The sequence below is a fragment of the Rhamphochromis longiceps genome, linkage group LG12, assembly GCF_057381845.1.
Source record: "Rhamphochromis longiceps isolate RC_006_pf linkage group LG12, R_longiceps_female_GT1.1, whole genome shotgun sequence".
NCBI classification, from domain to species: Eukaryota; Metazoa; Chordata; class Actinopteri; order Cichliformes; family Cichlidae; genus Rhamphochromis; species Rhamphochromis longiceps.
This window is the reverse complement of record NC_140568.1, coordinates 37,273,177-37,299,893: the sequence shown is the minus strand read 5'-3', so window position 1 is coordinate 37,299,893 and position 26,717 is coordinate 37,273,177. Positions and strand designations below refer to the sequence as shown.

Below are 26,717 nucleotides of genomic sequence, written 5' to 3'. Positions count from 1 at the left end.
GCTTACCATGAGAATGTAAGGGAGCACACTCAACCCTCATCCCCAGAAAACAGAAGCTAACCCCAGGCAAGGCAGCGTGATGCATCCCGATGGTAGCTGGAATCGCAACATACTCAAGGATAAGCAGAAGAGAATGACTGATATGATGAAACTGGGATTTTGTTACACTTAATTATTGCAAACACAACTAAAACTATAACTGAAACTAATCAAAACTAAACTGAAACTAAGGATTTTCAACAAAATAAAAACTAAACTAGCAAACAATTGGTAAAAACTAATTAAAACTGATATAAAATTGAAAATCTGAAGTCAAAACTAAATATAAAATAAAAACTAATGAAAATTGCAAAACTATTAAAACCCTGCTTATTACCTGCAGATTACTTGTATTTGCTCAATTGTTTACTAAATGTTTGAGGTGTGAAATAAACCGCAATTGAGCAAAATATGGGTGTGTGTGGTTGGAGGATGTGTTAGTGCGTGCGTGCGTGGGTGTGTGTGGTTGGAGGATGTGTTAGTGCGTGCGTGCGTGCGTGCGTGTGTGCGCGAGCAAGGGGGAGGGGGCGAAGAACACTTTTCTGTAAAACAAAGGGGGGGCCCAGCAAAAAAAGTTTGGGAACCACTGCCATAGAGGATGCCAGGGTTGAAATCATGGATAAGATGTTTCAGAAAAAAGACAAGATAAAATCTAACCCACTCTAGCATTAATACTTGCATCAGCTTTAGGAAAACTACACCTAGAGGACTGGGTGGCGAGGTGAGGTTGATCCCCTCCATTAGAGTAATGAATTGTCCATAGGAATCCAAAGGACCACCAAGCAGTGTGGTAAAATTGAGGATGTAGTTGATTAGAGGGAGAAGCGTGACACAAGTCTGCCTTTTGGATGGTGTCAGTACGACTCGTTTCTCCTGAAGGTCCAAAGACACAGAGGTGATTCTCTGGGTGAGCAGCATCAAAGTGGACACTGCCAAGAACAGTCTGAAAGTGAAAGAGATATTGCTGTGATTAAATAGGATATCTGTATACATATAATGTTTTTACTTTAGATGTAAAAACATTATGTCTAACTTAGGCTAAGAGTTCATCTATAATGGTGAAGAAATGGCCTCTGACATTCATATCAGAGTCTTTTTAGTACATTAGCTGTTCTAGAGCTGTGATCACACAAAGTTGATTCTTGGAAACGGCATCTGAAAGGTTAGGCAACAACATAACAATTCTTGGAAACGAAACAAAGTCAACAGGCTGCTAAAACCACGTGATGTGGTTGAATGCTTCAAGCAACAGATTGTTTTATTGAAAAACACATGGTCGTTTTGAGTTTGACATATTTCACAAAAGTGTGATTAGGAACATTTTTGCCACTGTGTTTACAACCCTGTACGCGTTTGAAAACTGAAGGGACTGTGCTGTGTTCTAATCCTATCAAAGATCAGAACATAGCTTATATAACTGAGCAAGATAAATTGCTCAGGAGTTTCACCTCATCTCCCAACCGTTGTGGCAGACATCTGTCCCTCCCTGGAGGCTTCTTCCTGTTAAAAGGGAGGGTTACCTTCCCACCATCACCAAGTGCTTTGCCTATAGGGTATCATCTGATTGTTGTGATTTTCTCTCTAATACTGTAGGGTCATTGCCTTACAACTTAAAGACCTCACTTTTGTGATTTGGTACTAAATTCAAATGACGATTTTATGTTCTACATTGTTATGTTTCTAATTTCATGATGCAAATGTGTTCTTTCTTATGTAAATATGATCTTTCTTAAAAAAGCCGTTGTCTCTGTTGTTCTAAACCTAGTAGATACTATTAAGCATTAGTGATACCTTTGAAGGTAATCGATGCCTGGATACCATCACGGATACTTGATTTTGAAATATGTGCTAAGCATGAACTGCACCTTCTTAAAGTATCCAAAAATGTACTGCTCTGGTCACAGGTCCTCATTCTTTTTAAAGGTGCCAACTTTCTGTAACTTGTTATAGAAGAGAGAGGGGTTTTAAATATTTTTTTAAAATAAATACCATAGAGATACCATACAAATCACTGCATGCTGCATTATTTATATTTTATACAACATCCTAACTCTGAACAGGCTTGATTCATACATCTGTACACCCTAGAGAATATTCACTTACGAAAGGTTCGGAGGATATAGCATGAAAACTGTCCCATATGTTTATGTAATTTGTAATGGCAGAGTGAAATCAAGATTAATACCTGATGATGACTGGTTCGTGCAGGTAGTATTCCCTGTTAGGGCTGCCACAAACGATTATTTTGATAGTCGACTAGTCAAAGATTATTTTTGCAATTAGTCGACTAATCAGATCATGCGTCCACTGGACGTAAAAGTACATCTTATTGCACCAGCAGCATCTGCTCTTATATAACTATCATTAGCTTACAGCTTTAAGTGTTTAAGGTCTGTGCTAACTAAAAATAAAGACAAGATGGTAGTTTATTAAATTTTAATGAAATTTGCAGATTGTTTCGGTGAAGTTTAATAAACTCCTTGCTATCTAAAATATAACAGGACACTGGAGTATATTCTCGAGAATCTCACACTTCTGATAATCAGCTGTCTGCTTGACGTTTATTCAGCTATGTAAAAACTATAACTTTAATCTCACCCAAACTGATTTACTCAGGAACAAATAAAATACTAAAAAAAGCTAAACAATAACATTGTTAAGTTATCTAAGTGACTTATATATGTTTAACCTGAGTAGCGAAAGACAGCGGTGGGTCTCAGGGCACTAGTGAGCCTAGCCCCCGGCTCGCTATCGAGCTAGTGGGTAACAGACGTCTCCGAAAACGTCGGAGCGCTTTTGAAAATATGTGGTGTCTTGATAAACTGAGCAGATATTTGAGGTTTACACAGCTACATTCTCGCCTGAACATATGTTAAACCTTTATTTTGTGACCCAGAAAGAATAATAAGAGTAATATTAAAACTAACTAGCTGCCGCCGTTTGAGCTGGGCTGCGCTATGAATTCTGGGACACTGCTTCTTCTTCTTCTTCTTCGGGGTTTAACGGCAGCTGGCATCCTTGTACATGCAGTGCTGCCATCTTCTGTATCAGTCCGTTATTACACTCTTAAATCCTACTACTTATTCCTGCGTCTTTTGTGATCTTACAAAGCTTCAAACGACGCGTCGACTATTAAATCAGTCGTCGATGATTTTGATAGTCGACGTAATCGTGACTAGTCGACTAATCGTGGCAGCCCTATTCCCTGTACTGTATAAGTAGGTGCCAGAAGGTTTGCCACAACATCTGCATAACAAATGCCCAGGTGTGGATACAGCTGTGATCTACACAGCACACGAGTAGAACAAAGGCAAGTGTGGAGGTGAACAGCTTGTGCTGTTATCCTGTTTGGTTTTCTCCAAACGTGATGCTTTGCAGTATCGCTAGACATCGCTATTGAAGCCTTTAGAGTCTCAGATGTAGCTCTTCTACATATATTTCTTTGGTTTGTCTGAGCATCTTCGCCTTGTGCATTGTTTTATCACACATGTGAATCAGATCAATGAACTGCCAGACAATTTGTTTTTACAGAGGTCACCATACTTGCTGATGATTGTAGCATCTGGCTGTTACTTACCTTCTTACATCCTATAGACGCAAAGATTTAGTTTTTCCACACTGCTTCTGCATTTTGCTTACAAAAATGCACAAAAACTAATATTTCAATTCACTCATAATTTCTTTTTACCTTCAGGCTCTTGCAGACAATCATCATCCTTCATCCCGTCGTGGTCACCAGGCGCCTGATCTTGGTGTCGTTCCTCGTCTTCTGTGAGCATCTCAGATTCTTGGTTTTGCTTCTGCTCGAAAGGACCTTTCTCTTCTTCCTCCTTGAAGCATTCAGGAGAGTGCACTTCCTTCTTCAGACATTCTTTCTCAAGTACTGGTATTTCTGTGCAAGGTTTAGGTTCCTGTTCACTGCTTTGCTGAGTGTGCACTTCTTCCTGCTTTAATTTTGTAAACGAGACACCTAAAATATCACCGGTGATCATCTTAAGTTGTGCACAAGTGGGCGGGAGGGTTAACATATGTCTTTCAATTTTTAAACTCTCCTCTGTCCTCGTGTTATTTACATGTGCAATATTTAGCTTTGTTAAGGCTGAATTTGCCTCTATACCAACTTGATTCTTTGGATTCTGGAACAAAGGGAAGTTGCTCTCTTCAGCTAATGGGATATCACTTGCCTCAGTGCCCTTCTCCATCTTGACCGTTTTACCCTCATCTGCCTTGTTATGCATCTTGCTGTCATCATTGGCCAACTGTAAGATATGACGCAGTATGTCATCTTCTACCTTTGCCTCAATGTTCAGTGTTTTATGCTCAAGTGCTTTAACGTCTTGCTTTTGAGCTGGTGTTTCTTCATCCACTTTGAAATCATTTTCTGTCTCCATTTGTTGTTTGTCTCCAGATTCTGTGAATTCAGGTTGGGCTTGGTTTTCATATGTCTGCCTCTCTTCCTCTGGATCGCCGTAATCCTCACATGGGGTATCTGTAATTTTCACTTCTGTTACACTTTGTTCCACATTTCCTGTCTCCATTTGTTGTTTGTCTCCAGATTCTGTGAATTCAGGTTGGGCTTGGTTTTCATTTGTCTGTCTCTCTTCCTCTGGATCGCCGTAATCCTCACATGGGGTATCTGTAATTTTCACTTCTGTTACACTTTGTTCCACATTTCCTGTCTCCATTTGTTGTTTGTCTCCAGATTCCGTGAATTCAGGTTGGGCTTGGTTTTCATTTGTCTGTCTCTCTTCCTCTGGATCGCCGTAATCCTCACATGGGGTATCTGTAATTTTCACTTCTGTTACACTTTGTTCCACATTTCCTGTCTCCATTTGTTGTTTGTCTCCAGATTCTGTGAATTCAGGTTGGGCTGGGTTTTCATTTGTCTGTCTCTCTTCCTCTGGATCGCCGTAATCCTCACATGGGGTATCTGTAATTTTCACTTCTGTTACACTTTGTTCCACATTTCCTGTCTCCATTTGTTGTTTGTCTCCAGATTCTGTGAATTCAGGTTGGGCTTGGTTTTCATTTGTCTGCCTCTCTTCCTCTGGATCGCCGTAATCCTCACATGGGGTATCTGTAATTTTCACTTCTGTTACACTTTGTTCCACATTTCCTGTCTCCATTTGTTGTTTGTCTCCAGATTCTGTGAATTCAGGTTGGGCTTGGTTTTCATATGTCTGTCTCTCTTCCTCTGGATTGCCGTAATCCTCACATGGGATATCTGTAATTTTCACTTCTGTTACACTTTGTTCCACATTTCCTGTCTCCATTTGTTGTTTGTCTCCAGATTCTGTGAATTCAGGTTGGGCTTGGTTTTCATTTGTCTGCCTCTCTTCCTCTGGATCGCCGTAATCCTCACATGGGGTATCTGTAATTTTCACTTCTGTTACACTTTGTTCCACATTTCCTGTCTCCATTTGTTGTTTGTCTCCAGATTCTGTGAATTCAGGTTGGGCTTGGTTTTCATATGTCTGTCTCTCTTCCTCTGGATTGCCGTAATCCTCACATGGGGTATCTGTAGATTTCACTTCAGTTACACTTTGTTCCACATTTCCTGTCTCCATTTGTTGTTTGTCTCCAGATTCTGTGAAATCAGGTTGGGCTTGGTTTTCATATGTCTGTCTCTCTTCCTCTGGATTGCCGTAATCCTCACATGGGGTATCTGTAATTTTCACTTCTGTTACACTTTGTTCCACATTTCCTGTCTCCATTTGTTGTTTGTCTCCAGATTCTGTGAATTCAGGTTGGGCTTGGTTTTCATTTGTCTGCCTCTCTTCCTCTGGATCGCCGTAATCCTCACATGGGGTATCTGTAGATTTCACTTCTGTTACACTTTGTTCCACATTTCCTGTCTCCATTTGTTGTTTGTCTCCAGATTCTGTGAATTCAGGTTGGGCTTGGTTTTCATTTGTCTGCCTCTCTTCCTCTGGATCGCCGTAATCCTCACATGGGGTATCTGTAATTTTCACTTCTGTTACACTTTGTTCCACATTTCCTGTCTCCATTTGTTGTTTGTCTCCAGATTCTGTGAATTCAGGTTGGGCTTGGTTTTCATATGTCTGTCTCTCTTCCTCTGGATTGCCGTAATCCTCACATGGGGTATCTGTAGATTTCACTTCTGTTACACTTTGTTCCACATTTCCTGTCTCCATTTGTTGTTTGTCTCCAGATTCTGTGAATTCAGGTTGGGCTTGGTTTTCATTTGTCTGCCTCTCTTCCTCTGGATCGCCGTAATCCTCACATGGGGTATCTGTAATTTTCACTTCTGTTACACTTTGTTCCACATTTCCTGTCTCCATTTGTTGTTTGTCTCCAGATTCTGTGAATTCAGGTTGGGCTTGGTTTTCATATGTCTGTCTCTCTTCCTCTGGATTGCCGTAATCCTCACATGGGGTATCTGTAATTTTCACTTCTGTTACACTTTGTTCCACATTTCCTGTCTCCATTTGTTGTTTGTCTCCAGATTCTGTGAATTCAGGTTGGGCTTGGTTTTCATTTGTCTGCCTCTCTTCCTCTGGATCGCCGTAATCCTCACATGGGGTATCTGTAATTTTCACTTCTGTTACACTTTGTTCCACTTTTCCTGTCTCCTGTTCTCTTGCAGTCTCTAGCAGCACAAGCTCCGCTTGTTTTTGCAGCTCTTGTTGGACAGTAGAGTTTGGTTTGGCATTTTCATGTTGAATGTCTGATTCGGAAGTCTCGCCAGGACTTTCTCCGTTGGTTTCCTGGCATTCCCTGATCTGGAGTGCACTTTTCTCTGTGGTATAGTTTTCTTCCAGGTTCTCAGTTTGTGGAACCTCATCACAGTCTGCAAAAAGGTCCTCCATTTCTACATCTTCTCTGTCTTTATCTAGCTGGTCCATGTTAGACAAATGTTCCTCTTCTTCTTCTGTTACTGGCACATTATCAACGCTTGCCTCCAGCTGATCAAGGCTCCCCTGACCCACGAGTTCATGATTCTTCATGACCTGCATAGACAGAATCAAGGTCCAAATTATGATACACTTTTCCATCACATTATATTGGGGTGGGGCACTGATGATGTAGAAGCCTCAAAAACTCATTTATCCAATATAATACACTTGGAGTTATGGGGTTGAGATAAGACTCCCAGTCCTATAGTTTATGGGAAGACAGACATGACATAGTAAACACTTTCCTTGTGAGTTTATGGGCTTAGTCACTGATTTTGGAAGCATACTGAATAAAATATTACTACAACTATTTTGCAAATCATGTTTAAATTGCTTAAAAATGTTGGATTATCTTTTGTCTGCTTACTGCATAGAGATAGCAGTTTCACTGTCAGCCCCTCTCCTTCTCACCACATCTTATTCTTTGAAATAGAAGTGGGCGGTATAAACGGTATACGGTAGAAACGATATAAATTTGGCTAACGGTAGAGATTTTGACTATACCGCTCTACCGCGATAGCGTATGTTGATGGTGTCATCAAGCTGCGCCTGTTTTGGTTGAAAGCATTGCAGCGACTAAAAACAACATCATCTGCAATTTTTACTGAGCGACAGTAATAGCAAAGAGACAAAGTACTTTTGGAATATGGGGATAGCCAAAAACTCCACTCCTCCACTTCCGTCCCATTGATTCATTCAGTGGGGCAAAAAAGTATTTAGTCAGCCACCGATTGTGCAAGTTCCCCCACTTAAAATGATGACAGAGGTCAGTAATTTGCACCAGAGGTACACTTCAACTGTGAGAGACAGAATGTGAAAAAAAAAAAATCCATGAATTCACATGGTAGGATTTGTAAAGAATTTATTCGTAAATTAGGGTGGAAAATAAGTATTTGGTCACCTCAAACAAGGAAAATCTCTGGCTCTCACAGACCTGTAACGTCTTCTGTAAGAAGCTTTTTTGTCCCCCACTCGTTACCTGCATGAATGGCACCTGTTTGAACTCATCATCTGTATAAAAGACACCTGTCCACAGCCTCAAACAGTCAGACTCCAAACTCCGCCATGGCCAAGACCAAAGAGCTTTCGAAGGACACCAGGAAAAGTATTGTAGACCTGCACCAGACTGGGAAGAGTGAATCTACAATAGGCAAGCAGCTTAGTGTGAAAAAAATCAACTGTGGGAGCAATCATCAGAAAATGGAAGACATACAAGACCACTGATAATCTCCCTCGATCTAGGGCTCCACGCAAGATCTCATCCCGTGGGGTCAAAATGATCATGAGAACGGTGAGCAAAGATCCCAGAACCACACGGGGGGACCTGGTGAATGACCTGCAGAGAGCTGGGACCAAAGTAACAAAGGTCACCATCAGTAACACACTACAACGGCAGGGAATCAAATCCCGCAGTGCCAGACGTGTTCCGCTGCTGAAGCCAGTGCATGTCCAGGCCCGTCTGAAGTTTGCCAGAGAGCACATGGATGATACAGCAGAGGATTGGGAGAATGTCATGTGGTCAGATGAAACCAAAGTTGAACTTTTTGGTATAAACTCAACTTGTCGTGTTTGGGGGAAGAAGAATATTGAGTTGCATCCCAAGAACACCATACCTACTGTGAAGCATGGGGGTGGAAACATCATGCTATGGGGCTGTTTTTCTGCCAAGGGGACAGGACGACTGATCCGTGTTAAGGACAGAATGAATGGGGCCATGTATCGTGAGATTTTGAGCCAAAACCTCCTTCCATCAGTGAGAACTTTGAAGATGAAACGAGGCTGGGTCTTCCAACATGACAATGATCCAAAACACACCGCCCGGGCAACAAAGGAGTGGCTCCGTAAGAAGCATTTGAAAGTCCTGGAGTGGCCTAGCCAGTCTCCAGACCTCAACCCCATAGAAAATCTGTGGCGGGAGTTGAAAGTCCGTGTTGCTCGGCGACAGCCCCAAGACATCACTGCTCTCGAGAAGATCTACATGGAGGAATGGGCCAAAATACCAGCTACTGTGTGTGCAAACCTGGTAAAGACCTATAGTAAACGTTTGACCTCTGTTATTGCCAACAAAGGTTATGTTACAAAGTATTGAGTTGTATTTTTGTTAGTGACCAAATACTTATTTTCCACCCTGATTTACGAATAAATTCTTTACAAATCCTACCATGTGGATTCATGGATTTTTTTTCACATTCTGTCTCTCACAGTTGAAGTGTACCTCTGGTGCAAATTACTGACCTCTGTCATCATTTTAGGTGGGGGAACTTGCACAATCGGTGGCTGACTAAATACTTTTTTGCCCCACTGTTAATGCTGAATTCTCTCGCAGCTGCTATATTCCCATGTTGTTGCAGTATATTAATGACTAACCTCGTATTGTGGATGGATTATCTCAGTTGTTCTCCTGACTGAAGTTTGGTCCGTTTACAGCATCCTGCCATGCAATTGCATTTGTCCCTAACCACTAGAAACCCTCACGTTAACTTTTATCGAGTGGGAAAAAGTTGGCATTCATCCTTCAGCTTCACTGTGCTAATGTTATGCTAACGTAGCTGTGTCGCTAGCAATCACGTAGGACATCATTATATACCAGCTAGCCCAACTTCAGTAACCTTACAAATGTCACTGCTGTTTAGTTTTCTGTCTTCATTTATGTTGGAAGTGATAGCAGAGCTGTACGTTTTAATTTTTTCAGAAATCTCTCAGTCAGAACATGCTATATGATGTTTAGGTGGAAGCTAGCGAGCAAATTTCCTGCTAACTTCTAACTCCATTCAATTTAATAGATTCTGTTTTCATGGATGCCTGGATGTTAAACTTAATTGTTACACCTGGTAGAGCAGAAACGCTGATCATTTTATTAAAGATGAAAGAATTGCGATAGTTTGTAACTCTCAGTGACGCTGCAGTGTTTGACTTTGGGACCTGAAGTGGACGGAGTTTTGGATTACTCCGCAAGGCTCCTGACTACGGCAGCCGTAATGCTCCGGCAATCCATCAAGCGGTGCGCTTTCATAGCTCTCCAAAGTCGTACTAAAACATTTTTTGATTTCTACGCACCGTGTAACACAAAATCGGTTTGAGGTCAGTAAGCACAACCAGAATTCATACATAAGGCACACTGTCGATTTTTGAGAAAATTAAAGGATTTTAAGTGTGCCTTATAGTGTGTAAAATACGTTATACAGAAGAAAAGAATATATCCTGATATATATCGTTACCGCACATGCTTCAAATTATACCGTGATATGGATTTTAGGCCATATCGCCCAGCCCTACTTTGAAACTAAGATGGTTGTGGTGAAAATGCTAATCTTGGGGCATCAAAACACAATTTCAGAAACCAACGGATCGTGTCACAGTAGTTGTCCATGTCCATCTTTGACATTACTTGTGGTTTAATCCCTGTAAATGTAGCACTTTTTAATAGCCAAGGAATTGGGGTAGGATATGCACTGCATCACTCCATTAGGTGCAACCTTAATCAATATTAAACCGATTTGTGGCAAAGTTTTTGGACTACAAAAACATTCAGACTAAAGGAATCAAATGGCCCAGTGCCAATGTCTCTGTAGCCAATGTGATATGTGAATAAAACCATTCTTTTGCAAAAGTAAGTCCACTGTCTATATGTAGCTTGTGAAAGTGATGCAGTGCTACTAAGCAAGATGCATGGTTGACATTTAAAAATGTCATTCTGATGAATTCTTTGTTCATTTTTATATCTATTCATATTTTTAGGATGTATGCTCCCACTCTCTTTCGTTGGCTACTCCCTTCAAATATCAGACATGTTGACGTCTGACATCTAATTGCTGCTTACGTTTCTTATAGGCTTAAATAACTTCATTCTTCATTCAACTTCATTTTCTCTTGATTTTCTAAATCTTCATGGTTATGACAGCAGTGTGTAGAACAAGAGCACCGTCCGCCCATCAGTTAAAGAGAATACCTTTTTTGACCCAAAGATGATGCCTTGATGGCAACGTGACAGTTTGGGGCGACGAACCTCTATTGGCACTACACGTTCCTCTGTAAAGAAAAAAAAAGGAAAAAAGGGAATGCTTATGTGACAGCGTCAGGTATCGGAAAGCAGAACACGTTCCTACAAATCCTGCAAATGCTCCAACATACCACGATGCAAGACAATGTGATCAATCATGTTGTTCTTGTTCTTAGTTTGGTACAGACAGAAAGGGCAGCAGAGGTCCTTCTGATGAGTAGGCTTTGACTGGCAGGTAGAGTGACCCGTCTCCATGTGCATTTCCAGAGTTTTCCTAATGACAACAGGAGAAATCAGTGATAACATTGCAAATCTGTCGGTGTTTGGTGACAACTCGTGTTGAGTAATGAGTAGAAATGACAAATTCAAGATGTCTGTCAAGTCAAATACCTCATAAAACTCATCCAAGTTATTCCCATACATTTAAAATAATTGACAACAATGTCTAAATTTGAATAAAAGAAGCTTCTTCTTCAAAAAGGGTTCAAACAGCAGATAGCGCGGCATGTTTGATTTAGCACACTTTTATGCCAGGTTCTCTTCCCGATGCCACCCCAAAGGGATTTGTGTCTCCTCCTTGAGGCAAACCAGGAATGCATTATGTCACCTGACTATAGAAACTAGTCAGATCCTGCGCATGTGTGATGATGCAGAATTAAAAGTATCAATTATTACTCATCCTGAATGCAAATGCGAGAATAAATGCAACATTTAAAACAAATGTGAAAACGAATATTTACTAGGGCTGCTCGATTATGGCAAAAATTATAATCACAATTATTTTCACTGAAATTGAGATCTCGATTATTTGACGATATTTATTTAACAATAACAATGTATTGAATAATGACTTTAAAGATTGTCAAAAAATAATATAAAATAGTGTGCAAATAGTGATAACAGTGCAAATGTTTGCAATATAAAAAATAAATGAAAAATGTAAACATCTATGTTTAGTGAACTTTGCAGTGTTGCTCTGTGGTGCAGCTACGACACTGTAGCAAAGTTTACACACTATGTCTACTTGATCCACGTCTGACTCCGCCAACCCATAATGTTTCCACACCACTGAAGTTTTTTTTACCTCTCTTTTCAACCAACAGCAGTCACTCTCCTCTCCAAATAACTTCTGCTTAGCTTTCGGAGCTTCCCTCGGGTCCTCTTAATTGTTGTGACACGTGTTCGAAATGCAGAGAGGTGCGCTCGATTTGCCACACGAAGCAGCGCGAGAGTAAAGCACGAGGGAGGGGCTAATAATCCGCTCAGTCATTTTTAATGATCGTTGAAAGCCCAGATCGTAATCGTGATTAAAATTCGATTAATTGAGCAGCCCTAATATTTACATAAAAATATTTTCGAAGTTTTCAATCCCAGAATATCATTTGTGTACATTTTCCATTTTCAAAAACAAAAGCTAAATAGTTAAAGCTAAGTAGTACAATTTGCAGATTTTTAGCAACACACTAAATTTTATTAAAGAAAAAAAAAGCCAAAAATCTTTTGTACACACAAAACTACAAACTCTTACAGCACCTTACCTTAAACCTGTGAAAAAGTTGCAGTCTTTACATCTGAGGATTTTCTTTCCATGCCAATTTAGGCAGTGCCGCCGGATACTAGACAGGTGTCCAGTGCTGAAATTGCAGAACTCACAGTGAAGCACGCTGTTCTCAGGTAATTTTGAAAGTTGCACGTTCACTTTAGATTTGATGCTGCTCTGTGCCATCATGGTGTAGTGGTTTAACTGGCGCCGCACATCTGGGGGCTCCAAGTACAGAGATCCTGTCAAAGTTTCAAGGACCCACAGTCTGTTAGTACTGCTACAAAACCAAAAACTGTTTGTTTTATGAAAACCAAGACCAAGTTTAAAAAACAAACAAACAAACAAACACACACACACACAAAAAAACATGAGATATGACTTGCCTTTAATCAGTTCAGGTCGCTCATCAATTTCAGGCAAGCTGTTCATTTTCTCTGATGAATTAGAGGACTCCTTAAACCTCTCTTCACTCTCATCTTTGTCTTCAGTCTCAGCTGCAGCCATGATGAGATCTAAGCATTCAGCAAAAGAATAACCAAATGAAAAAGGAAAGACATAAACGCAGACATAAAGCCACACGAAATCTCTCAAACCCCTTCTTGTGAAAGATGTGGCTGTCTTTAAAACTAAGCCAAAACCATCCCAGTCTGAACAGTTAAAGTCAGCTTCTAATATAAAATGCACCTGTGACAACTCATATTAACTTGACCAAATCCAGCATACAGAAAACTTATGCTAATAATCTACAACAAAAGACTAATTTTAAAAATTCTGGTGATTTTGAAATCAATGTTCGCAGATCAAAGTCAATGCATTTGACACTTAATGCTCATAAGATACCACTGGTGATCTTACAAATGAGTTCTTACCATTATGCTTTTTCATAAAATGACTCCTCCAGAGGCCAAAGATTGTTGTCCGATAGGTACAGCAACTACACAGAAAAGGTCTCAGAGTTCCAGATTTGTGGATGAGATATTTGCTAATGCTGGTGAGGTAAAAAGAAAAAAAAAAAAAGGTTCACAATCATTCAACTCTCACAAAAAATACAGCTTGGGGTGTTTGGGACTTGCTTTAACGAACAAAGCAATCAAAATTCAATTTCAACAAGCCTGCGAAAGATACATTAGTCAAACAGAGAGTAGATGAAGTAACTCCTAAAATCTGTAAAGGAGGTATAATTTCTCGACTTTGGTTCTCTTGTCAGAAAGCCATTGTTTCGATTTATGAGGAAACGGTCTTCTTGTACAGTTTAAAGTTATACAGGAGTGGATAGAGGTGGAATTGAGGAAAGCGGGAAAGGGGAGTCTAACTTTTTATTTAACCAGGAAGTGAAAATGTTGAGATAAAGAAGCTTTTCTGCAAAGGTTTTCCAATACCCAGATAGGCACTGTACTTTTTCAGACTAAACAAGACCAACTGTTAAAATTTCCATTTGGCTATGTTACTTTTTAAGTGAGCCCACAACAACAATAAAAACAAACAAAACAAAAAAAAAAACGTGGCAAAATGGTGTGACTGCTTTAATATATGAGTCTAAATTTAGCCATTATTACTTTTTTTTTAGTTTAGTTTTTAACAATAAAAAAAGCCCAAAGTTCTTACTTGTGTTTTAATCCAGATGTGGAGCTATTGTCCAATTTCTTGATGGCTGCCAGGGCTGCGTGGCTGTGCTCATGGGAATGCAAGCCTTTCAATGACATAAACATCCGGCCGCACTGTCTACACGTGTGTTTGTCTCCATTCGATTCTAGTTCTGGCTGCTGTACATCAGAGAGTTCTGATGTAGCGGCGCTCTGTACTGGTGTCCCGTTCCAACGATTAACCTCGTTCACAGTTTCCAATGTGGTCATTTCATCTTGCCTGCAGGGCTGGAAAAAAAAAAAAAAAAAAAATCACAGTAATGGTCAAATAACACGAGTAGATCAGAAGACAAAGAGCGTAGACAGGAATTACAGCGTCAACTTACCTCGCTGGATTCTTGCTCTAGTGTTGTGCTAATAAGCGACTCCTTTCTCTGCGCAGCCTTGGCCTTCTCTAGCATCCTTGCTCTGTGGCGATCCATGTGATAACACACCATTCGAATCCCATTTAATTGTGTGTTGCAGTGGTCACATTTGTAAACCCCTGTGTTTTTCTTTTTCCTCAATCCTAGTGACAACACAGTAAAGTCCAATTTCCACTCTGAGCGGTGAAAAGTACTATAGTGGTCAATGAGCAGCTGCGACGACTTGAATGTTAATTCTGGACATTTCAAACATTTAACCTTTGTGCTGTTGCCTGATTTAAGTACGTTGCTGGGAGAGTTCCATTTACGCTTATTATATTTGTCAAGAAGTTTGTAAATACTGACTGCATCCAATTTGTGATAATTTTTGTAGTGGCGCTGGAGGTATTTTCGATACGGTCCTTTATAGGTGCACATCTGGCACTTGTACAACTGTTTGCTGCTGCGGAGGCCGGACAGCAAAGTTGATGGGGATGCCTCAGGAGTTTCCGTTTGTGGAGCCTGTCTACTTTTCGCAATTTTTACTCTTCTCGAAGTTTTGTTTTTCACAGAGGCATCCTTCCGTGCTGAGCCCCGAGATGTGTGAACCGGCTGGCTTTCAGTGTCAGTGTGCTCATACACTTTTCTGTCATGATGAACCATCTTACAGTGAGCATTGAGTTTTGTCAGTGATCCATGGATTTGTGAACATTTTTTACACAAGTACCCTCTTTCATTAGAACTTCTTCCTAAAGTACAATTGACCATGTTTGATGCAAAGACTTCACCTGTCTCAAGTTCATCTGCCCAGACTACAATTGCTGGATGCTTCATTTGACAGTGAGTGAGGGTCCCTTGGTAGCTAACATTCACATATGGACAGTTTGGACACTTGTAGATCAAGAGGCTTTTTTCTGCTGTTATGCTAGACTTCAATGTCTTATGCCTTCTTTTTTTGCGCTGCTGTTTTGGTTTTTGTTCTTGTTCAAATCTTTCAATTACAGCTTCCGGGTGTTTCAATCCACAGTGAATGTGGAGACCCTGTTTGCTATTAAAATTTGCAGAGCAGTAAAGGCACTTGAACACTTTGGAGGACAATGAGCGAGATCTGTCACTTTGGTCTTCCACCCGCCAGCTTGCGCTTGTTTTCTTGGAAAGTTTTGCATTCAAAGGATGAACCATTCGGTAATGGTGTGCCAGATCTGACAAAGATTTAGATTTAAAAGAGCATCTTTTGCAAGACAAACCAGCTTTATTTTGTCCGGATCTTTGGGATAGCAATCTGTTTTCAGTGCCATTGCCTCCACTCTGCTCTAGATCAGGCTTCTTCTTTTTAGAAAGGACTATTTCAGGACCAGCATATAACCGAGAATTTACATACTCAACGCAGGGGACACGTCCTAGGTGGCGTTCCTGGTAGTGCTCATAAACTGCTGCAGCTTTTTCATGTCTGAAAACACAGAATTCACAATAATAGCCGCGCTTTAATGATCCTTGTCTAAAATAATATCTTAAAATATCTGTGACTGTACGCTTTACTTTGTGAATTTTCCTTAAATGCGTCTTCAGAGCATATATCACGTCAGTTTTGTATGCGCATGCGTATGAGTAACAGTTCAGGGACCTCTTTGTGTGTGGGGTTGTCACTGAGGGTGTTGCTGAAATGACCAAAGACTTTGAATGCTTCCTTGTTTTTTTCTTTTTCATTTTCAGCTTGAGGATTTCCTGAGCAGCTTCTTCATTTTGAGTGGATGTTAGAGGAGATTTCTGTGCCTGATCGTGGATCTTAGATGTATGCAGAAGGACTTCTGAAGTCTTCGCCTTAAATCCATGATGTGTTTTGCTGTAATGGCGCATTACCCGATCCAAAGTACTATGCCTGTAGTTACAAAAGTGGCAAAAAAATGCTTTTTCTTCGCCTTCATTTATTATAGGAGGAGGTAGACGGGAAGAAGAGGAATCCTTTGCATTTGCTTTCCTGATTTCATCATGGATTAAAGCTGTATATTCAAGAACACACTTAGTGCTGGAATTACACTTTCGATGAACCTTAGCCTGATGGATAATTACTCCTTTTACAGACGGATTTCCAAAGTTGCATTTGTGGCAGTAAAACAAGTTTTCTGGACATGCGTAGGACTTGTTCTGTCTCTCTCCTGTTTCTGAGGCATCTGCTGTGTAATCCTCCTTATACAGATCTTCTTTTTCCCTACACATCTTCACTTGTTTACTAGTATTAAATTGGGAAGATGAAGGACTTTTTGACATCTTAGATTCACTCTGACGTTTCTGCATCTCAGCACTGTACCCTAGGACATCATCAGTACCTATTGGTGCATCCATAGAATGTTTTGCATAGTGATGACCAAGGATACTCTTAACCTCGGTACTTGTGTAACTGCAGAACTGGCAGTAAAATGTTTCATTTGGTAAACTGGATGAGGAAATGTCCAGTCCAGTAGTAATTTCATTACTGGATTTTGTTGGAAACTTCGAAGATTCCCCTTTCGTGGTTTGGGAAGATTCTGAACGATTCTTACAGGCTTCTGGTGTGGTCTCTGAATGATCTACTACAATCACAGAATCTGAACACTTCTCAGATGTCATCTCTGATGCTGCATGTGATGTGGGACAAGCGGACTGTTTGATTTTATCTAATGTGATTACTTCATCTGGGTGGCTTTTTTGGTAGTGAACATCTAGACTCAGCTGAGACGATTCCTCTTGGCATTCAGACATTGAATATCTGCAGAACAATAAGGAATTCTCCACTTCATATGTTGCATGCTTTGTCTTGTAATGTTCTTTCAAAGACTTCAATAGATTGATAGTAAATTTACAAAGAAAGCATTTGAAAACCAAACTGAGGCCACATGATTTCATGGCAAATACATCTGGGGCATCTGGATGATTTTCCAAGTAGTGCCTCTTGAGGTCAGCTGTGCTTAAAAACTCAACTGGACACTCCAAGCAACGAAAGGTGGCACTGTGATCACTTGCGTCCTGAATGTAGACAGAATTGTATCTGATATAAGGGTGGTCACTTTGATAATGGGCAGAAATTCGCCTGATGCCTACGTCACTGTAGTCACAATGTTTACAAGAATACACTTTTGCCGCGTCTGCCTCGTCTTCATCTTCGCTGACTTCGCTGCTGGATGACTGTTGTCTATTTTCTTTTTCTTTTTCCGTGAGCATCTCTTCGTTATCCAACTTGGCTTTTTTGACAGGATGACCTTTTAAACTTTTACCACTGGATCTCTTCACAGCACTGTCAGGAACAGTTTCCTTTCTGAATTGTTCCGGAGTTTTAGTCAAATCAGTAGTCAAGTCAGTGTGCAAAAAAGGGTACGACTTACTTCCGGTGATATCTATCACAGACTTTGCTGTGACTTTAAACACACCACTACTGTTTGGACAGGAGCTTGAAGGAGATTCCTGCAAAATTTTCAGGTCCTTTAATGTGCAGTTTGCTTCTGAGGTAGAAATATCTGAAAGAACTGATGGATCTTCCGATGTTCCTGCAGCTTCATTGTTCTGGTTTGCTGAAATGACACTTAAAGTGCTGTCGAGGTTTTCTGAAATGATGACACCTCCTGACACGTTAGGATTTTCTGAAGTTTTGTGACACAGTTCCTCGTGTTCACTTAAACCATCCCAACTACAAGCTTTAAAATCACACCTCTGGCATTTAAAATTATCTCCTGAACTGCTGCTGCTGTTCTCTGTGTTGGCTTTGTCAGTCCCAGGGCATAAACCAGCCTCTCTGAGAGAAATTTCTGTATTGAGGCCATGCACCTTGTTGAGGTGTTCAAAAAGGTACACCTTCGATTTGAAGACCAGCACACAGTGACTACAATGGAAAGCCTTAACTTGGGATTCTTCAGTGACTGCTTGGCTGATGACTTGCTTGATGTGGCCAGAGGTGGAGCACTCCACTGTATCTGAGGGGGCAGGCAACAGACCAGTATAGATCAGCATAGGTCAGTATCTATTCACAAAGACGTTGCATACCTCTGTGATACATACCGTTTTCCATCTTGCATGCCTCTTTTAACCCACAGCCTTACACATTAAGTGACACACCTAGACAACTGAAAAAACAGATTATTATTTTTCTCAAGGCACAGAAGCAGCACAACATAATCCGACACTACTTCGTTATCCGTTATTAAGTTAAACACACAAGTGAATACTTAAAAAAGAGAGCGAGAGAGCGAGATTGTACGCTTTGCTAATATTATCTTTAAATATGGCAGCACAAAGAACTCAACACCTCTATTTAACTTTCAGTGTAGCATATTCAACAGGAAGGAGACGTAAAACGAGTCAACCGAATAAACAGATCCTACCTATTTTAACAAAATGCCGAAATGTGCAACTCGCTAAAGTGCGCGATGCACGCAAGGTTTTTACTCACGCATGCACACAAAAACAGGACAAGGCTTAGGAGGCACCGTTTTGAACCGCTGCTGGAAGTCGCATGAACACGGAACACGTTTCCGCCATTTTTCCCGCGAGTGTGACTCTCCCTGGCCTGTGCTTCCGCCACCGCAACAAAACATCTTCACTTCCGTAGAATTCACCAACCCTTCAAAATAAAACTACCTGAAAACTACCTCCGCTGTGTAAGTAATTAAAATATCAGTTATAATGTTTTTTTCCAGCAGTTACACGAGATTCGATATAACGACAGGATATTTTGGTTTAATACGAACTAGGATTTCTTAATTGTATTTTTTTAAATTTTATCAATTTGATTAAAAAAAATGTGTGTTTGTTAATATTCACGAAAACGTATGGAGTTTTTTGTTGTTGTTTTTTTTTTTACTTCCACGCTTAGTTCATTGTGAAATCTGGGGAAACAGTAACCGGAAGTGCGTAGATTTCATGCCTTAACGCCAAGCCCCCCTTTTAAAAGTCTTTTCTGTTTTTGTGATGGTGTTGTTTTCTGTTTCTATGGCCGGCGATATAGGTATTATAATGTCCAGTGAAGGGTATTAACAAATCCTCCATACTGTAAGTGTTATATAGCACCGCATATTTAAATAAATGGGCGCTATTGTTATTAAAAACTTATAACAGAAATCCTTTTTTCAGGCTCGGTTTCTATCGCAGGCAGTTGGCCACGTGCTTGCAGTGACGATGCTTGCTGAGCTGCACAGGTCACAAAGAAAGCAAGAAAAGCTTTGTTTTACCAATATCACCTTGGTATCCCAGAGAAATTTTATACTGATGTTGCAGACTTTTGCAGAGGGTCTGGCTTTTACAACAAGATGAAAGCTAAAACATTCTAGGAAAAAAAATAAAGGATCTAGATTTGTGTCATATATCACGTCTTCACAGCATTTTTTGCTCAATATGTTTCAAATTCACTCTTTATATGTTCATGATGCGCAAATCCTTTCGAGGCAGATATCCTGCTTTAAGCAGGAGGCCGTTTGTGTAAAAAAGGAACGACCATCTCTCAAACGAGAAGGGGCTTAAGAGTTTATCTTTCACGATCTTATAATGCGGTGAATGCAGCCATTCCTCATCTCACAATGAATAGTACTCATACTAAAAAAGTACAAAATGAAAGCATGTTTCTCATTATCAACTGCACCACTTAACCAGCCACACTGCTATTCTCATTGTAGTCTTTGGGGCGATCGTGGCTCAAGAGTTGGGAGTTCGCCTTGTAATCGGAAGGTTGCCGACATACATCGCCGCTTTACGTCAACTCCGAAGCCCTTTGGAACAGGGCCCTGTGCAGCACTGTTCAGCAAGAGCAGTGAGGTTTCAGTTGTAATGCTGCTTACACTTGTCACATGTTTTTTGCATATGCAATAATGTTGCATATTCCACAGCCCTACCCTGTCTTGACAAGTAAATTTAAGAATCTGTTTAGGACTTATTTAGCTTATTACTCACTTTGAATTTCTTTTTTTATTGAAACTAAGCTTCTGGCTTATTGGTGTTATTTTAGTCATTATGCAGCCGTATTGTTTGTAAAGTTGGTGAAGCCTGCAGTCGGCTGAAACTGAAGAAGTCACATAGATAAGTGATAAAATGTTTCTACTAAACGCTGGGTCCAGATGAACAGAAATAAATTTCTAGGATCCGATCAGTTACTACTCCATGGTTGTTTTGTATGTTAACAAGAACAAAATAAGTGAAGTAGACTTACAGGGCTTGTTCAAAGAGGTTTTCAAACATATGGTTTTAACCAAAAAAGCATGGGTGCTTTTTCCTTAAAAAGTGCAAAAAAAGAAAGAAACAGGCAATTGTTAAGAACGCCTTAGGTGAAGCAGTGTTAGATAAACTAACAAAACACTGCTATTAAAAAAACTATTGGCATATAAAAGCTTCCATTAAGCTGAATATTATTTATATTATTGCATACATATGGTTGACAGAAAGTGACCTCTGTAGCTATTTCCCATTGAGGATTGCAAAAGAAACCACAAAAACGAATAAAACCAACTTACTGATTGTTTGTACATGTGCAGAGGAGGCAAAGTGGATATACTGGATAAAGAATGCTGAATATGGAGCTGCCATAATAAAAAATAAAAACTAGTTAGTGTGAGACCTGGTTTTTATTTAACCAGTAAGGAAATTGTGATGCACACTCCACACCAGTTGGAGGCGCTGGTCCTCCAACTTGTCTGTCAGCCTCAAAGAAGAGACGACCAATGACGACCCAGCAGGGAAGTATTGATGTGGTTGTCATCTGTCCAGTGTTTGGTCTTTTTAAAATCGGTATATTCTCTATTGTAACCTTCATTGTAAGCTTGCTTTGGCGTTATATCACACTAGAGTTAGCAAGTGTGTTGGTAGCATTCATTATATTTTCAGTGATAGCTTAGCCTTGTTACTGTAACACCAGCTTGTCTCATGTAGGTGTGTGCAGTGTCTTACCTAAACAGCTAAAACAGTCAGGTTGTTTCAGCCAAAAGTTTCACACATGTCTGTTTCTGTTGTACCAAATGTATTTGTTTAACCTTCTTTGCATGTGTCTTTCTGCTTCTGTGTGTGCAGGGGTGGTCTTTATGAGTGCAGAGACACCATGTTCCCAGCCAAGCTAGCTTTGAGCACTCTGAAAAGGATCCACCATGGAGCTTGTTATCGATGTCTTTCTACCTGCTTCATCCAGAAGGAAGGGATACAGGCTGGAGATGGGCCCCCCTCAGACTCCCGTGTGTGGAAGAGAAAGCCTAAGAACCAATCTGCAGTCTGGTCATCAATAAGACTTCTTGAAACACAGCAAAACGGGAGAAGACGGTTCAGTTTATCAGCTGCTACTATAGTAAATTCAGCACCAGTACACGTCCAACCGTACCTCCGGCTGATGAGGCTGGACAAACCTATAGGTTTGTACTTATATGAACATCACATTGTTGGGTTGTCGTGTCTTCATTCGCTCACCCCAACCAGTCGCGACAGATAGCCGTCCCTCCCTGTTAAAAGGGAGTTTTTCCTTCCTACTGTGACAAAGCAAGCTCATGTACTGAGGTTTAACTTCAGCAGGTCATTATGACCATGTCTACATGCTTAAACACATTCATTTTCTGCTATGCAATGACTTTTATCTGTGTCAGTTTAAAAAAAAAAATTGATATCTAGAATATTGCAGAATTTTGACTTTATTCCAAACATGCACTCTTTAAGCCCAGAACAATTTTTAGCAGCATTTTCACCATGTTAACAAAACAGAACAAAACAAGAAGCTATATAACATTAATACAGTCTTCAGAAAACAAATGGCTAAAATAAGCACGTCATCTTTGACCTTGTAGAGCTATTAACTGGCACTAACAGGGAAGCATCTTTGTAAGCATGTAGCCCTAACTCATGATGTAGATAATAATTGTTAAAATTGTTCTTTGAAAGAATCCTACCAAACTGTAAAACTCTTATGTAATTACTGTGTAAGACAATGAGTCTAAAATATCTTGCCCCTGCATTTTTTCAGTGTCACTGCACAGATGCATCTAAAACCAAACCACATTTAAAATGCCACCAGATTAATGTAGCTATTGGCTGCACATTCATCTCTTTGTGGGCTTTGTTTCTGTTCTTATCTTACTTCCTTGTTTAATTCCCTTGAAATTCATTGCCTTTTAATCATAGGGACATGGCTGCTGTACCTCCCCTGTACATGGAGCATTGCTCTGGCTGCTAACCCTGGATGCTTCCCAGATCTGGGCATGCTCACACTGTTTGGTACAGGTGCTCTTCTCATGAGAGGGGCCGGCTGCACCATCAATGACATGTGGGACAAAGACTTCGACAAAAAAGTAAATGAGATTTTCTTACAGCTGACTCCAAACAAAGAACAGGACATGTTTTTGCAATAAAGTAAATTAAACTTCCATTTCTAAGCAGACGTTAGTCTTACCTGTGTCACTGTCACTCCCCTGCTCAAAGTGTTTCTTTATTTTTCAGCTCTGATAAATTGAAAGTGTTCGTGTTTTTGCGCAGGTGTCCCGCACAGCCTCTCGACCAATCGCATCAGGAGAGATTTCTCGAATGCAGGCGCTGGTCTTCCTGGGAGGGCAGCTCTCGCTTGCACTTGGGGTTCTTTTGTGTCTCAACTATTACAGGTACTCAGAATCAATTTTATGTATGAACGTTAATGACATTTTATTAGGAAAATATAAATAGAAGAATAGGAACAGGTATATAGGTTAGATTAAATCCTCCGAGTCATGAGAAAAAAAAATTAGTGCAACAGTTGAACTGGATCACAATATTACTACAGTGTGTTAATTTTCATAGTGTAACTAAAAGTGATTATTTATCCAGTTATTTTGCAGTCTTTCCCTCACATTGTTCAAAATGCTCTCACAGTATAGCTCTGGGTGCTGCTTCTTTATCTCTTGTTATCACCTACCCGCTGATGAAGAGGTTCACTTACTGGCCACAGTTTGTGTTGGGTATGTGCTGTGTAAAGTTATCTTGTAGTGTTCTTTGTCTAGAGTTAATATTTTACAGATTATCAGAACTATAGCTGTTCTCTTGTTCTCTTCTCTCACTTTAGGACTCACTTTCAACTGGGGCGCTCTGCTCGGCTGGTCCGCTATTAAAGGCTCTTGTGATTGGTCCGTGTGTCTCCCGCTATACTTCTCAGGAGTGATGTGGACGCTGGTATATGACACAATATACGCACATCAGGTAAAGTAGTGGGCCTGAGAGATCGCACCACTTCGTTCCTATTAAACACAATTCTTTCCTTAAACCAAAGGCTGAGTGCAGTAAATGTAAAAGAACGCTCTCATACACCAACACTACCCTGAACCAATGATACCTGGCAACATGCTTTTTTTAATGCCAAATTCTGACACTGCCATTTAAGTGTTGCAGCAGAAATCATGACCAAGGTCATCAGCACCAGACCAGGAAAGCAGTTTTTCCAGTCACCTGTTGTCCAATTTAGCTTGCAAATGATAGCTTCAATTTCCTGACAGGAGCCCCCAATGTGCTTTTCTGCTGCTGTAGCCCATCGTGTTGTGCGTTGAGAGATGCTTTTTAGCAGATGTTCTTCTGAGTGGTTATTTGAGTTAACCTTGCCTTCCTATCAGCTTCCTTTCTGTCCATTCTCCTCTAACCTCAGACATCAATAAGGGATTTTTGCCCAGGTGAACTGGTATACATAATAAAGTGACTGTTGAGAACCTGTAAATTTAAGAAGAAAGGAACCGAGAAACTGAAACTAATTTAAAAACAGTTTAAACTGTGAGTACATGGTAGCTGTTCCTTTATATTTAAGAAATGCAGTTTAAGGGATTGCAGTTTACTGTGTTTACTGATGTTTTTCTTTGAGGTGAACATGAGATTAATGTGTCCCGTGTTACAGTAGGGACCTTGATTGACTATGACCTCGTGTTGTTTTGTCTTTCATAAATAGGATAAGGAGGATGACATCAAAGTAGGAGTCAAATCTACTGCACTGAGGTTCCAGGAGCAAACCAAACCCTGGCTGAGTGGCTTCGTTGTGGCCATGATGTCTGGACTGGTATTAGCTGGGGTCAATGCTGAACAGACTCTCCCTTACTATGCTGTACTCACCGGTGTAGCAATGCACCTGACAAACCAGGTGAGGATCATGGTCAACTTTAATACAACATTTAAATGAGAAACATGCACAGATTCATGTGTTTTAAGATTAGGTTTTCCATTGAAGTATATTTATTTTCTTCTCTCGTAGATTTACACATTAGACATCAACAAACCAGAAGACTGCTGGAAAAAGTTTGTTTCAAACAGAAACCTTGGACTGTTGTTGTTTTTAGGTATTGTTGTCGGGAATTTGTGGAAAGAATAAAGACAGACTCTGAAGAAATGAACAAGCCTTCATATAATTAGAGACGATGTTTTATTACATTTGTGTTTTTTATGAGAAGCACTCTTTTAACAACTTATGTATTTTCAAAAATGCCAGCAAATCTAAATTGAAATTGCTGCAATAACTTTGACCACCAGGGAGCAGTATGATTCCTCCTACCTGATGAATGTACTGTACGCCAGTGGCCTCATTACTTTGTTTTGGTCCATAAAACACATAAATATCTGGGTCTTTGCGCGACATCCTTCATAAGTCACTGGTTGACATTGGTGCTCTTTGTTTTTATGCTGGCCAGGCAGCATTTACCCACTTTACCTGTGCTTATGTGTCAGAAACCACTTCCAGTTATTAATTATAGGACTTTGGTGAGAGTCGGCATGTAGATCTGCAGACTTTACTGGTTTTTATAGTGCTTTTGCAACATGAGACTGCTCTCACCCATGATGTTTCAGTACTCTAAAACTTTTAAACAAATTTGAAAGAGAATTCATTTACATCCAGTCCAGTGAAAAACTAAGTACATCTTCCAATATAGAAGGTATGTTTAGTTGCAATAACTTAATCATTTTCTCTATGAGTTTATCAGTTCCTTACATTGTTGTAGAGGAATTTCGGCCCACTCTTCTTTACAGTGTTGCTTCAGCTCGATATTTGCAGGCATTTGTTTATGCAAAAGTTTCTTAAGGTCCCACCACAGCAATTCAATCAGGTTGAGGACTGGACTTTAACCAGTCAATTGCAACACTTTGATGTGTTTCTTTTTTTAGCCATTCTGTTGTAGATTTGCAGGTGTGCTTGGGATCAACGAGCCATAGTCAACGTTCTTTTTGCTTTAATAATATATCTTTGTTTGACTACTGTTCTAGTGAATTGAGGTTTAAAACGATAAAGTGCAGGATTATATTAACAAGTGGAAAAAGACCTATGTATGTTTTGGATAAAAGTCTCAAACCAGACGAATTTCTAAATTCTACCGCTATAACAATGCAGGTAACAATCATTTGAGTGTTTATCCAGTTTACAAAAGTGTAGATTTTTCTCTGTGTCGGTGTAATATTTGGGAGAAGGTTCCTGTGAATATGATGGTCTGCTTTCACTGTTGCTGCCCAGGTGAAAAACCCCACAAAGTGTCCTAAGTGTAAACCGTGCCACCACAGTGAAAAACCAAAGCACATGAGCAGTGGGAAGTGTTTGTGCCTTGCATAAACTAGTCTACGCAGCCATGAAGCTGTTGTGGCGTTCCAGCGACGAGCAAACTGTGACATGCATATCGATGCCTCAGTGGTCCAGAAGTCCCCATCGGATAGTCCGCTCCATTTGGAGAAATAGTCCCCAGATGAATCTTCCCAAAAGCCAAACCCTGCTGCGTTATTGAGGCATTCGCTGATCTTCCAGTGAGAGTAATACTGTATTCTTAAAACCAGTCCAAGACACCAGGTCGACAGGATGCCATACAGCAGACCTTCCCAAAGTGTTGGGCCCGCCCCTGGGGGGGGGCATGAAAAGGGGAAAAAACAAAGCTTGGACACTGCTAGCACGGCGCCCACACAAACGCAAAGCAGGAGCTGAAGCATAGCTGCATATGTTTCCAAACCAACTTCATTCTATGCCAAAGACTAGAAAATACAGTGAAGCATAACTTCCCTTTGGTTTTACCTGCACAAGTCCAAGGTAGGTCTCCCCTGCAGAATTGGTTTTCCCTTCGTCGGGAGCAGCGCTGGGCTCTCCAAATCACGGACAAACAGTATCCCACATTCTTGATTTTTAGTTCAAACATTTGTTGTAATGACTAACTACTCCTGACATTTTGGAGATGTTAGCTCTTTATACAGTAAAGTTACAGTGGGATACAAATAACACCAGGCTGATACTGCCACGATTTGTTCCCCCCATCTAAATCA

At 40.3% G+C, this 26,717-nt stretch overlaps 2 protein-coding genes and 1 pseudogene across 4 annotated transcripts; 1 reads left to right on the top strand and 2 right to left on the bottom strand.

Moving 5' to 3' along the window:
* Positions 1-586: 586 nt before the first annotated feature.
* LOC146657826 (uncharacterized) lies at positions 587-19,051 on the bottom strand. 3 transcript variants are annotated; one of them, XM_085426148.1, is made up of 11 exons: positions 18,907-19,051; positions 18,516-18,580; positions 14,469-18,430; positions 14,105-14,370; positions 13,369-13,487; positions 12,883-13,011; positions 12,495-12,738; positions 11,088-11,230; positions 10,906-10,985; positions 3,728-7,010; positions 587-982 (listed from the first exon to the last, which is right to left on the bottom strand). In XM_085426148.1, the coding sequence occupies exons 2-11, from the start codon at positions 18,523-18,525 to the stop codon at positions 957-959; spliced, it is 8,262 nt and encodes a 2,753-aa protein (XP_085282274.1). In that variant the 5' UTR covers positions 18,526-18,580; positions 18,907-19,051; the 3' UTR covers positions 587-956. The 3 variants fall into 3 exon arrangements, with proteins under 3 accessions (XP_085282274.1, XP_085282275.1, XP_085282276.1); XM_085426149.1 differs by having other exon boundaries at positions 18,944-19,019; XM_085426150.1 differs by lacking the exon at positions 18,907-19,051 and adding an exon at positions 18,839-18,905.
* A 1,082-nt stretch (positions 19,052-20,133) lies between these two features.
* LOC146657825 (4-hydroxybenzoate polyprenyltransferase, mitochondrial-like) lies at positions 20,134-25,082 on the top strand. The gene is made up of 8 exons (XM_085426168.1): positions 20,134-20,264; positions 21,510-21,841; positions 22,602-22,768; positions 22,953-23,074; positions 23,322-23,407; positions 23,512-23,645; positions 24,379-24,567; positions 24,679-25,082. Exons 2-8 carry the CDS (start codon positions 21,538-21,540, stop codon positions 24,793-24,795), a joined length of 1,119 nt encoding a protein of 372 aa, XP_085282294.1. The 5' UTR covers positions 20,134-20,264; positions 21,510-21,537; the 3' UTR covers positions 24,796-25,082.
* Positions 25,083-25,584: 502 nt separating this feature from the next.
* On the bottom strand, positions 25,585-26,454 carry LOC146657824 (membrane-bound ghrelin O-acyltransferase mboat4 pseudogene; annotated as a pseudogene).
* Between the last annotated feature and the right edge of the window lie 263 nt (positions 26,455-26,717).

What these genes read in the sequence shown, in the direction of transcription:
- LOC146657826 (XM_085426148.1), bottom strand. An exon ending in TTTTATGAAAAAGCATAATG is followed by an intron (nt 13,012 to 13,368) that starts GTAAGAACTCAT and finishes CTGAATGCTTAG; the next exon opens with ATCTCATCATGGCTGCAGCT. An exon ending in GCGACCTGAACTGATTAAAG is followed by an intron (nt 12,739 to 12,882) that starts GCAAGTCATATC and finishes AAACTTTGACAG; the next exon opens with GATCTCTGTACTTGGAGCCC.
- LOC146657825 (XM_085426168.1), top strand. Translation starts at nt 21,538, where the DNA reads ATGTTCCCAGCCAAGCTAGCTTTGAGCACTCTGAAAAGGATCCACCAT. An exon ending in GAGGCTGGACAAACCTATAG is followed by an intron (nt 21,842 to 22,601) that starts GTTTGTACTTAT and finishes TTTTAATCATAG; the next exon opens with GGACATGGCTGCTGTACCTC. An exon ending in ACAAAGACTTCGACAAAAAA is followed by an intron (nt 22,769 to 22,952) that starts GTAAATGAGATT and finishes GTTTTTGCGCAG; the next exon opens with GTGTCCCGCACAGCCTCTCG.